At 33.9% G+C, this 12,811-nt stretch overlaps 2 protein-coding genes across 5 annotated transcripts; one reads left to right on the top strand and one right to left on the bottom strand.

The window, feature by feature from the left end:
- Nucleotides 1–369: 369 nt before the first annotated feature.
- LOC133305609 (protein SENSITIVE TO PROTON RHIZOTOXICITY 1-like) lies at nt 370–3,307 on the top strand. Of its 4 annotated transcripts, XM_061505864.1 has the most exons (3): nt 641–948; nt 1,285–1,424; nt 1,476–3,307. In XM_061505864.1, the coding sequence occupies exons 2-3, from the start codon at nt 1,313–1,315 to the stop codon at nt 2,882–2,884; spliced, it is 1,521 nt and encodes a 506-aa protein (XP_061361848.1). In that variant the 5' UTR covers nt 641–948; nt 1,285–1,312; the 3' UTR covers nt 2,885–3,307. The 4 variants fall into 4 exon arrangements, with proteins under 4 accessions (XP_061361846.1, XP_061361847.1, XP_061361848.1 ...); XM_061505862.1 differs by lacking the exon at nt 641–948 and adding an exon at nt 370–415 and having other exon boundaries at nt 1,285–3,307; XM_061505863.1 differs by lacking the exon at nt 641–948 and adding an exon at nt 370–419 and having other exon boundaries at nt 1,285–3,307.
- Nucleotides 3,308–4,146: 839 nt separating this feature from the next.
- On the bottom strand, nt 4,147–8,545 carry LOC133305613 (FHA domain-containing protein PS1). Its single transcript, XM_061505868.1, has 6 exons — nt 8,139–8,545; nt 7,812–8,032; nt 5,311–7,455; nt 5,086–5,218; nt 4,602–4,990; nt 4,147–4,489 (listed from the first exon to the last, which is right to left on the bottom strand). Exons 1-6 carry the CDS (start codon nt 8,413–8,415, stop codon nt 4,265–4,267), a joined length of 3,390 nt encoding a protein of 1,129 aa, XP_061361852.1. The 5' UTR covers nt 8,416–8,545; the 3' UTR covers nt 4,147–4,264.
- Between the last annotated feature and the right edge of the window lie 4,266 nt (nt 8,546–12,811).

Here is a 12,811-nt window from a genome sequence, read left to right as displayed (position 1 = left end):
GGTAAAAAATTTCAAAATATACCCGGGTAGGTAGGGGTGTACCCGGGTAGGCTTCAAGGTCAACGGTCAAACAGGGGCAGATTGGTGTTATGTTTTCTGGAGAGGTTAAATTTTTGAAATAGTTTATAAATAAGGTCAATTTGGTAATTAATTATTAAAAAAGAATTATAATAGTGAAAAAGCCAGATATTTACTCTAGAAATAAAGGATCATAATTTTGGGGTTGACCAGAACCAAGGTGGTACTGTGTTCAGCACAGTATTGTATACTTCCTCGTAACAGAGACTTGCTTACATAAGCACTTACATCAGCACTAATGTTTTCTTTATCATGCCTCTTTATTTATTATTTCATTGATTTCAGCCCTCTGGGAAATGGAACACTTAGCTTAGAGCATCTTTTGAGCTTTGAATCTGTAAGTACGTTCATCCTTTAATCTGATTTTATTTTGTTAATTTCTGTTGCTATTTGCATGTTCTAGGGCTTTTTCAGAAAGCTCGTCCTTTTTCTTTTCTTTTCTTTTTCTTCTTCTTTTGTTTGGTATCTTTTGAAAGTTTTTATCTGAATTGGGCTTTTGTTTCTTGGATCAAAATCTGATTTTGTGCTTAAATACAAAAAATCTGATTTTCTGTTTACTTGAAGCTAGTTTTACTGTGTAGGAATTTTGGGTGCTTAATGATTGGGAAGAACAAGCGGTGGGAGTGGATGGATTGGGTGAAGAGTGTTTTAAATATTATATTATTTTGTGCTCTCTTAAAAGTGATTTGAACATTGGGATTTTCTTCAAGTGGAGTATTGGAATGTGAAGCTTCACCCGGAAGTGAAGGGTGAAGGGATTTTCTTTGTTCTAAATGGATGATATCTATTTAAAGGGGGAAATTTTGAATTTGGATCGTGAAGAAGATACACTGAAGTGAAGAATAGCTTGGTCTTGAGATTACTGTGTAGGTATTGATTTGATTAAAGGCGTAGCCTTTACTAGATAAATTGGCCACGACAGAATTGATTTGCTGAAGTCCAGATATTTTAATTCATGTGGCATGCTGATATTGTGTTCTTATGGACTATCTGTGTTGAATAGAATATTTCTTCTAATTGTGGGATCATAAATATATTTTCACAAATCATCATTCTATTTATGCTTTATGTTTTTTTATCTGCCCCCTTTGTCTCTCCCCTCTCCTTTAAATCTTCCCTTACCACACAGTTCATTGCTTCTAGTTGAATCTTTGGGACATGATCTAATTCAACGTGGTCTTTAATTTTTGTTAATTATTTATGCAGTATTTTGTTGTACTACATCACCAGTAAAATGGATTCAAAAGGGAGCCGAGGTACTAATTCCTGGGCAAGGCCGTCTTCCTTAACCTCTCCCGGGAATGGATTACAGACAAATTTATCCTCAGATCCTCTCTCTTTCCCAGGTTTTGGTTTGCAGCATAACCATAACAAGTGGGATGATCCTTCTATTTCAGATTATGGGGTCACAGATGCACCTTTCAAAGAATTTAACCAACCGTCTCAAACCCAGTCTATGCTTCCTTGCGACTCCAACAATGAGATAAAGATCCCTGATCAAGTAAACCATCTACTGAGTGAATCATCACAAACCAGTAGACTCCAAGATTGGGATCCCACTGTGATGTTGAATAACCTTTCCTTCCTAGAAGAAAAGATTCATCAACTCCGGGATTTAGTGCATTTGATTGTTCGTCAAAAAGCCCTTCATTTTGGACAACCTAATGAACTTGTAACTCAGGAGCAGCAGCTCATTACAACTGATCTTACATCAATTATTGTTCAATTGATCTCTACTGCAGGTAGTCTTCTCCCTTCTGTTAGGAATACCCTTATAAGCACTAGTCCATTGGTTGGACAACTTGGCCAGCTTCGCGGAATTACTGTTCCTTCTGGTTCAGGTCCAAGTAGTAGCTGTATTCAACCACAAATTAATAGTGGAAATAAATTGTCTGATCAGTCCATCCAGAATGATCTACCTAATAGTTGTGAAATGGAGCAAAACTACAATATGGAAGAACATGGATTTAAAGATGAAGAAGATGCAGATGATGGAGAAAACCTTCCACCTGGTTCATATGAGATTCTACAATTAGAAAAAGAAGAAATCCTTGCACCCCATACACATTTCTGTACAATTTGTGGGAAGGGATTCAAGAGAGATGCAAATCTTCGAATGCACATGCGAGGTCATGGTGATGAGTACAAAACTCCAGCAGCACTTTCAAAACCACATAAAGATTCTGGGTCTCAACCAAAGCTTATCAAGAGGTATTCGTGCCCCTATCCTGGTTGCAAGCGCAACAAGGATCACAAAAAGTTTCAACCTCTGAAGACTATTTTATGTGTGAAAAACCATTACAAAAGAACACACTGTGACAAGAGTTACACTTGTAGCAGATGCAACACCAAAAAGTTTTCAGTCATGGCTGATCTAAAAACTCATGAAAAACACTGTGGTAAGGATAAATGGCTTTGTTCATGTGGCACAACATTCTCTAGGAAAGACAAGCTTTTTGGGCACATTGCTCTTTTTCAAGGCCATACACCAGCCATTCCTGTGGAGGACACCAGAGGAGTAACTGGGCCACTTGATCATGACAGCAAAGAAAACTGCGTAGGAACTATGAACTTCAGTGTTGGATCAAATCCTTCAAGTGGAAATGGAGTTCAAAATGTCATGGATGTAAAAGGCAATATTGATGATCCTATGAATTATTTCTCATCATTGAACTTTGAAGCTAACTTTGGTGGATTTACTGAATTCGCTCGACCTGCATTTGAAGAATCAGACGTTTCTTTCTCTTATCTCATGACTGGATCTCTTAAACCTGGTGGAGAATCAAGTTCTGACAATCTTTGTTGAAAATTTGTGCTGATATTGGTTCGGTTAATCTGCCCCCAAGGAATAAAGCTTTCTAGTGTATGTTAAATTTTAAAGAAAGTTAATTTCTTGTCCTTTCAATTTCTTATGAAAGAAGATATATATATATATATATATATATATATATATATATATATATATATGAGGCAGGATCCTTTGACACCGGTGTCAAATTTGAAGTTTGACACCTCATTTGAGAGCTGTTAGATCAAAAAAGATCCACGACTCTGATTTGTAAGCATGTGACACCATTGATCTTTTTTGATCTAACGGCTCTCAGATGAGGTGTCAAACTTTAAATTTGACATCGGTGTCAAAGGATCCAACCTCTATATATATATATATATATAAATCTTCAAAAAAGGGAAAAGTGTTTGTTCTTTTAAATAACATAATTTATGTCATTTCACTCTCACAAAGAGATAGGATTCACATTTTTATATTGTTTTCTCCTCTTTTATTTATCTCTTTCTCTCTCTTAAAATAATATAATTTTACATTTTTTAAAATGATATACACTTTTTCCATCTTTAAAATCTTATGTTCTTATTCTTTATGGAAACACTTGGTCAGGTACGTAAGTACTAGGAGGAGCTATTAGTTTCCAAGCTTCTTATTCTTTAAACTGATTTTGGCTTTTGGACGTTAATTTTGTATAAACACGCTTATTTATTAAAATGGGTATCATATTATTAAATATATATAGCATGCTGCATTAGACTCATCAAGTTTTTATGAAGTAATTCTTAAATAAAAGTATTATTTTCAACAACAAAAAATGAAACAAGTAATTTTAACAATGTAACTAAATTATAAAAATTGTGGCTATCAAAAAAAAATTGTTTAGCAAATATTTTATTCACGTACAATTATATTTATATATGTATTAACTGTATTAAGAATAATGCGAATTTAATTATATATATAATTATGAATTAATTATAACTTATGAATCATAATTTTAGGAATTTGAAAATATTTTACACTAATTTTATGAAATATTTTGCAAATATTTATTCACGTACAATTATATTTATATATGTATAATTATTTATAACTGTATTAAGAATAATGCGAATTTAATTATATATATATATAATTATGAATTAATTATAACTTATGAATCATAATTTTAGGAATTTAAAAATATTTTACACTAAATTTATGAAATATTTTATTTTCGATATAGTCCAGCGACGTTTTTTAGTCGCGGTTGTGTGGCAATTTTTAAAACATTACAACCAAGCTGTGGATTAAATGCATTTTATAGTTAATGTTTGCTAGAGACAGTTTTATGCAAAAATTGAGAATACAGGCTAAAACAAAATTGTTGAGCAAACTCAACTGAACTCTCTGAGTGGCTCAGTGCCCATATTGAGAATTGTGAAGCAGAATGAGCTTTAAACCGCTTGCAACACCCTTTGATGACTTCCTCAAAGGCAAACGACAATATTTTTCCCTTAAAACTACGTCGTTCTGGCAAGACCAAGTCTGTCCTCGAGGAGAACTATCATTCCACAAGAACCTCCCTGAGAATGGATTCACTAGACTCTCACGAAATTCTTGCACTGGCTCACATAGCAATCCCTGTAGCAGTGACAAATAATGTCAGAGTTTGGAATTTGACAGAGTACAGTTAAGGATGAGAAATGACATCATGACTAGAGTTTTTTAAGAAAGATGAAACAAGTAACCATACCTCTGCCATGCATTTGATTTTCAAAGTGACATCCTCGCTAAGCAGGACAAGTTGTCCATCATTTTGCTTTCTTCTATATAGAAGAGCAAAGTCAAGGATGTGATCTTCTACTCTTGGTGAAGCAATTTCTATGGAGCAATTGTGGGGTGAAAGAGGCTGCGAGTTTTCAATCCTACCAAGATAATTCCAACTATCTTCACTGAATTGAAACTGAGGAGAAGCAGGTGGAGTTGGAGCAACCAGGCTTCCTTCCTCCACTGAGCTCTGGATATGAATCCACCGGTTTGTCTTCACCATACATTCTTCAATCCATTCCAACGCCAAAGAAGCCTCTGAAATTCTTCTAAAAAATGTGAACTGTCGCTTCATACTCTCCAGTTCCCTTATGACTTTCATTAGAGTGATAAATGTATTTGTGAGAAACAACACCACTTCATTTCAAACAGTAAATAATAAAGGCAAATATTATTTTAAAACTCATTACCCAATCTTGGAACGATTAATCGAGTTCTCTTGAGACCTTGTAAAAGTTGCAGAGCTTTCCTTGATTCCTTGTTCATAAGAGAAGCAGTATCCACAACCATGTCCCAGCTCTTATTTTGCACCTCCTTGATATCCTGCTAATGAAACAGATGTAAGCATACACTAATCAAACTCTTGAACCGTTCACAATAAGCATGAATGCATGATATTTCTTATGTTAACTTACAGAACGGTTAATAGGCTTGTCTAAAATTTGTCCACAATTAGTGACATCAATACTTTTTGCAGCAGAAACAGGACAAGAAGTGCCTGATCTTCTCTTGCCTCCTGAGTTCTTTAGTGATTGGAAGGGTACCCTTTCTCTTCTATTCTTCAATGCCATAACATCTTGTTCCCGTGCCAACTTGATATGACTGCCAAAAGGCTTTCTTCGTAACTTCTGATCTAGGGCTACTTTTGGAGTCTGGTTCTCTTTCTTTGAGGTGGGGCTTATGCTTTCACCTGGATTGGGGCCAAAATTATCCTTTGAATTTTGTGACCATTGAGACTTGGAACCTTCAATTTCTTCTTCCTTACCATTCTTTTTGAGAAGCCACAATTGAAGAGTAATTGGGCTGAAGTTTTCCTTATCTGGAGTGAAGATTTCTTCTTCTTCCCCATCCAAAACAGAGAAAAGATCCTTTGAGATTGTTTTATTTATGATATCCTTCTGGTTCTCTTTGCTTAATGTGAGGCTTATGTTTTCATCAGGATAGATGCTGGAGCCGAAATTATCCTTTAAATTTTGTGACGAATAACACTTCGAACATTCAATTTCTTCTGTCTTACCCTTCTTTTTCATAAGCCGCAATTGAAGGGCATTTGGGCTGAAGTTTTCCTTATCTGGAGTGAATATTTCTTCTTCTTCTTCCCCATTCAAATCAGTGAAAAGATCCTTTGAGATTGTTTTATTTATGATATCCTTCTGGTTCTCTTTGCTTAAAGTGAAGCTTATGCTTTCACCTGGATTGGGGCCAAAATTATCCTTTGAATTTTGTGACCATTGAGACTTGGAACCTTCAATTTCTTCTTCCTTACCATTCTTTTTGAGAAGCCACAATTGAAGAGTAATTGGGCTGAAGTTTTCCTTATCTGGAGTGAAGATTTCTTCTTCTTCCCCATCCAAAACAGAGAAAAGATCCTTTGAGATTGTTTTATTTATGATATCCTTCTGGTTCTCTTTGCTTAATGTGAGGCTTATGTTTTCATCAGGATAGATGCTGGAGCCGAAATTATCCTTTAAATTTTGTGACGAATAACACTTCGAACATTCAATTTCTTCTGTCTTACCCTTCTTTTTCATAAGCCGCAATTGAAGGGCATTTGGGCTGAAGTTTTCCTTATCTGGAGTGAATATTTCTTCTTCTTCTTCCCCATTCAAATCAGTGAAAAGATCCTTTGAGATTGTTTTATTTATGATATCCTTCTGGTTCTCTTTGCTTAAAGTGAAGCTTATGCTTTCATCTGGATAGATGCCAAGATTAAGATTATCCTTTGAGTTGTGTGACCTTCGTGACTTGAAATGTTTAATTTCTTCTAAGTTACCCCTCTTATTTTTCATAAACCGCAATTGAAGGGTATTTGGGCTGAAGTTTTCTTTATCTGGAGTGAAAATTTCTTCTTCTTCCCCATCCAGAACAGAGAAAAGATCCTTTGAGATTGTTTTATTTATGATATCCTTCTCATTATTCATTGCAAATTCGGCATCAGCATTAGCTGTGCTCTTGAGTATACTCTTGCTGGTTTGAACCATTGGAGCACTAGTAGCTTTACCTCTTCTTGACCAAATATTACAAATTGATGAATTGTTCTCCAATGCTTCTATGCAGCTTTCAAGAATTTCCATATCCAATTGCAAGGTCTGGTTCTCTTTCGTAACATTCAAAACAGCTTCCTGAATCATTGGCGAATTTTCTGACTCTATCTGAAGTGATATGGGACAGATGCTACCAGTATTTCCAATATCTTGAACTGCTTCAACGAGTGACTGCCCTTGGTTGTTACTTTCAGCAACTGATTCCACATAAGGTGGTGATAGAACATGGTTTAGTGAGTCGCACAGTTTGTTTTCACCATTAGAGATTGTGGGTGAATATGACGTTCCAGTTCCAAAAGGTTCACTTGACACTCCAAATGTTTCATCTTTTGATGGGCTCTTCCTCTCTTCCTCACAATATAAAGAAATGATGTCTTCCGGTATCAGATGTGCTGACAGAATCTCCTTTTTCACAGTTAGTTCCAAATTCTCATCAAGGAATAAAGAATTGATACACTCAAGAATTGAATCCATTGACTGAATTTCTTCCATATCAACTGGACAACAATTCAAGTTCTGCAGGTCCCAAAAACAAAAAAAACATAAAGATCATATTATTAAACATTACTTCAAAATTAACAACAAAGCAAGCCTTATTTCGCTATGCATAGCCTCCTGCTCCTATATGGATCAAACAACATTCATGTTGTAACTATCAAATTAAACATCACATACAAAAACACAAACCAAATAAACATACAAGTACAACTCATCATGCTAGTTGACATAATAAAGTTTCTCATCCTAATTGACTTTCCCTAAGCTCTAAAATAAACAAATTGAAAAAGAAATGAAAAACAAAATCAAGAACAATATCACAAACACCTTGCTGGCATTCTACATCTTAAGTGATATAAGCCACAAGTTTGTACCTGCACTTTCTCTTCGACTTCTTGTTCTTGTTCTTCATCTTCTTCTAGAACCACATACAGCTCGGACACAAAGGGGTTTTCCAAATCATAGGCACGGCTAATCGAAATCCAATGCAAACGATAAACCCTGCTGGAAACCCCGATCCGTAGCATGTCTCCTTCCTTCATCTCCACACTCACTCCGGGCTCGATCTTCCTCCCGGACACCCATGTCCCGTGCACTGCCACCAAGAAACAAAGAAAGAAATCGAATTGATCAAGATTCAAGAAATCCCCAGAAACATCGAAGAAAAAAAGAAAAAAGAAGAAAGAAAGAAAAGCGATTACCGGAAGATAAATCTATGACGTAAAGGGTTTGCGAAGAGGGTTTGGAGCAAATCTGGAGGTGGAATCTGCTGATGCTGGGGTGGGTGAGCATGAGGTCGCAATCGGGGTGTCGACCGACGAGGAAAATATCCTCGTGATCTCGAGCCGAATGTTCTGGGGGCTTGTTGACGATGAAGATGTTCTTGAGGATCGCGTTGTTCTTCAGCACCGTCAACACTGGGATTTTGCCCTCTTCTTTTTCTGCTGCTGCTGGGTTTTTCTCTGCCTTGGAAGCCATGGTTATTTTTTTACTGAAAATTTTCTCCGAAATTTAGAGTTTGGAGAAAGAAAGGGGGAGTGAAGTGAGTGTAGGAAAGAAAAGGTTTCAGAAAAAGAAATGAAGAGATACAGAGATTTTGAATGATTGTAAAACGTGACCGTTCTGATGTGATTAGAACAATGGCCAACGGCTATCTAGCTAAATTGATATTTGCAAATGAGTAATATTATCAATAAGATATAATATAATTTGTAAGTTTAATGAATTTTTTTTTTATCAATATAAGCGTCGTCGACTCATCGTAAAATGAAAGATGTGATTTGCAAAACGTATTCTGGAATTTCCTTTTTATTTAAAATAAATTGGAATTCTCCTAAATAAAAATTTCATCTAATGCTAGTCTATATTTGGTTTTAAGTATATGATTTTATAAGCCGTGTTTTTTTATGAAAAAAATATTTGTACTCTCAAATAACACAATTTATGTCATTTCACTCTCACAAAGAGATGAGATCTACACTTTTATATTTTTTTATCTACACTCTTTCTTCTTTATCTATTTCTTTCTCTTACTTAAAATGATACAATTTTATATTCTTTGAAATGATACACACTTTTCTTTTCTTTTATAATTGTAGAAATCTCAACCTTTTACAATTAATATTTCATGTTAAAAGAATAAATGAAAAAATATTTAAAATTCATCATCAATTAAATTAATACATGCATTATTGCAACTCAAAATCATATATGATAACTTATTCGCTTTGATTATAAATCGTGTGTTTATATCTTTAGAATAAATTGGTTAATTTTAATATCATCGAGATTTAAAAACTTAATTCTAAATATAATTACCTCTACAGGAGGATATCTCTTATTTATATATATAAAAAATAAAAGGGTTAAAAAATAAAAAAAAAGCAACTAAATATGGTGTAAAATAAATAAATCTTTGATGGAGCATTTGATATAGGAACAAAAAAAATTATCTGCGAATCACGATTTTCAGAAATATGTGGAAAAATAAATTTTTCGGAAATGTTACTATAAGGTTATTTGGTAAGCTAAAATATTCTCAGAAATATTAGGTTAATTTTCTTGATATTATGTTTGGTTATGTTAAATTTTTCTTGGTGGTATTCTTAGATGGTATATTCAAAAAAAAATTACACACAAAATAAAATCCCAAAAAAATCAGATTTCTTAAAATATTTTAAAAATCTCATACCAAACATTAGAAAATAAGATTACCACCTTCAGTTTCGCAGGAATCTTAAAAAAAAACCTTCTATGCAATAAATGATAAATAGTCATGATACAGTGAGTTAAAACTTAAATTTTAAAAAAAAAAGAGTGTGTCTGTAAAAATAACGATGCCCGTCAGCTGAAGAGACAAATATTACGGTTACCAATGAAGGAATAAGGAAGAAGAAAAGAAGGGATTTGGGTGACATGGTGGGGAGGGTAACCAGATTTGAATTAATATACGGTAAAACCTTTTGCTTTTTAAAAGAACATTTACATTTAAAATAATCGTATTTAAGACAATTCAAATAACATGATCATAACCAAAACAATTGCAGAACATAAATTCTATTGCTTAAATATCATACAATATATATTCAAAAATTGCTAAGTGGTTCCTATAAACCAACAAAGCTTAATTACACCTTTTTACATTTTACCAACCTTATATAGGTTCGGTATTTTCAAAACTACACTTGACTCACTTATAAATAAATTCTCATATTTTAGTATATTAAACTAGACTCTCTAAGCTTTCCAACAAAACGTATCATAAGCTTAATTTGGACTTCTACCACTCCAGATATGTTTACTGTAAGTTAATTACTCAAAACTGGCAACAAACGTCAACAGTGAATATGGGTTCCCTCACTACTTTTAGAACTGCAGGAGCTACACTCATATGTTTACTCTCAATTTTTGATGTGTTATAGTTAACACCTAAAACTTCAATTTGATATATTTTAAGCCTTGTTTTGATAAAAAAAAATGAAGGAGATATTAATTTTCAAAGTTAAAAGGCAGTTGTTGTCAACTACCCGGCGAACCTGAGCAGTCCATGTTTAAACAAAAAAACTACACACAATTCATGACTCAGCGAAGTTCCAGATTTTAGGAAATTACAGAAGACATCCCAAGCTTCAAAATGATAGCTTACTCTCTTTATTTGACTAAGAATTGAGTTAGATATGACTCTCCAAAGTCATACACAATTATAATTTGCTTTCTATAAATTTTGACAGCATCTTCGCTATTTATTGGACAATTCTAGGGGTCACATTCCCTCTATATTTATAACACTTGATTGACACAATACTCTTTCCATTCAAACTATATGCACAGCTATCAAAGATGGCTCCGTGTTATTTACATTACCTAACATATAATATGTACATACTAATACATATCTCTGTCACTTTAATTAATACAACATAGGCTTCATTGGTCTTTCAAAAGATATTGTTGTAAATAGTAATTATGTAGTCATTTATTAGTAATTATGTAGTCCTTTATTTGTATTTATTTAGTCCGTTACTTGTATATTGGGCCAAGCCCATTAAGTCAAAATTAGGTTAAGAAGTCTCTATAAATAGAGACCCCTATGTACAGATTCAAATACAAATCAATAATATTTCATAACCTTTTTTCAAGTGATATTTACACTATATTATACTGCATGCTCTTACACTAGTCATGCTACATCAAAACGTACATACATTCAACTTTGCAACACATGCCACTATTCTACCCAACTGCTTCACATGTAACTCTAATCCTCACGGACCGACTTCTTACCACAGGATTTATCACCAACATCAGACGCACCTGAAATATATCCCATAACGCGGGGTGAGATAAACTCAATAAGCTCAAGGTTTATGGAGAAGTCTCCACCCACGAGTTCACTTTCTGTATTATATGTCAAATTCCCAAAACACAGAGAACACCATATAATCTTAAATCATACAATTAAGTACTTTACATCATTTCATCATTAATTAAACATAATTAACTTAACATTCATAGTTTCATCAACTATCTCATACCAATTATTTCACATCACTATTTTAGAAGTTACAATCAACTAGAATATATTTAACTCACAATAACCATAATTAACATCAATTCTTGTTGAAAGTCGTCTCTTGTAGGCCATGAACATAAAGGAGGAAAAACTAAAAAAATTTGTGCGGAAAAGGCAACCTTTGCCCACCTTCAAGCATGTTCAACCCATGAATCATGCAATAGACATGTTAGGGGTTTAAAGTTGATACCTTTATTTTGATTAATGTTCCTAATCAGATGCATTATTGATCAATTCTTCAGACTTGAAAAACACAAGTCCTCCGATGGAAATTCACACCACCTTGTTGTCTTGTGTAAGTACCTGTACCGCTAAATAATTAATTAAATAAAATTATCGATACCGGAGCATGGAGTTGATAAATATTATGCATAATTATGATGATATAATTATTTAGAAAGTCGAATAATGTTTAAGTCGCTTTTTTTATGAAAAGTGCAAATACTGGTTATGCTTCACGGTATAAATGTGTATCGGTGAAGTATTCTAAAAAATTATAATAAAAACATAAATATTCCTAAAAAACTATCAAGGTCAAGGATATCAAGTTTGGAGTAAGAATAGTGAGCGGTGATGTCAGAACTAATACCGGCTACGTATAAAATGCGTACCAACAAAGTGCTTTGAAAATTATAATAAAAATATGATATTTCTTAGAAAAATGTCTAGGTTCAGAATATTAAGTTTGGGAGTTAAATAATTAGCGGAGCTATTAGAACTAATATTGATGGATTAATTAAGTGCGCCTATAAATAGGAACTTGCACACAAACCTAGGGCAGATTCTATTCATCTCTATGTGCCTCTCAAGTTGCCCTTGTGTTCTGCACCTTCTCAACACACTATCCTCTTTAAGAACACCTCTATACACCATTTTTATTTTTATTTTAGTTGATCAACCATTGATACAACTTGAAAGTAACCATCTTGAGTTAGAAAGACACCTTGTTTCTGAGTTGTAGCAACAGTGTGGTGAGGGTTGGGGGCTGACTTACTTGGTTAGTAAAGTGGAAGCCATTTCCTTGGCATTTGATACTTCAAGAAGCTATTTTTTGGAGGAAAAGACAAAGCTTGGGAACCATATTCGTGGCCTTGTAGTAGCAAAATTGTATAGTGGTGTAGAGGGCTTTAAGACACCTCATTTCTTCTGTTTTGAGCCTTTGGGTATGCACCACTACCTTTGTCCTTGAGTTTTCATGTAAAAGATTAAGTCTTGGCATATTAAATGAGGTGATTAATTAACCAACATGAAATCTAGCCTAAATGTGTTTAAATATGCATCTTTGAACGTTTGGTAACATAA

The sequence above is a fragment of the Gastrolobium bilobum genome, unplaced genomic scaffold, assembly GCF_033153095.1.
Source record: "Gastrolobium bilobum isolate Gb01-03AN ecotype WA unplaced genomic scaffold, APGP_CSIRO_Gbil_v1 utg32150, whole genome shotgun sequence".
Taxonomy (NCBI): Eukaryota; Viridiplantae; Streptophyta; class Magnoliopsida; order Fabales; family Fabaceae; genus Gastrolobium; species Gastrolobium bilobum.
The sequence above is the reverse complement of the archived record's forward strand: the minus strand, read 5'-3'. Positions and strand labels throughout refer to the sequence as shown.

Bases quoted from the DNA above. Each gene is read 5' to 3' on its own strand.
- LOC133305613 (XM_061505868.1), bottom strand. From the start codon at position 8,415: ATGGCTTCCAAGGCAGAGAAAAACCCAGCAGCAGCAGAAAAAGAAGAG. The intron at 8,033-8,138 runs GTAATCGCTTTT...TCTTGGTGGCAG, and splicing joins CGTCATAGATTTATCTTCCG to TGCACGGGACATGGGTGTCC. The intron at 7,456-7,811 runs GTACAAACTTGT...TGGGACCTGCAG, and splicing joins AAGTCGAAGAGAAAGTGCAG to AACTTGAATTGTTGTCCAGT.
- LOC133305609 (XM_061505862.1), top strand. From the start codon at position 1,313: ATGGATTCAAAAGGGAGCCGAGGTACTAATTCCTGGGCAAGGCCGTCT.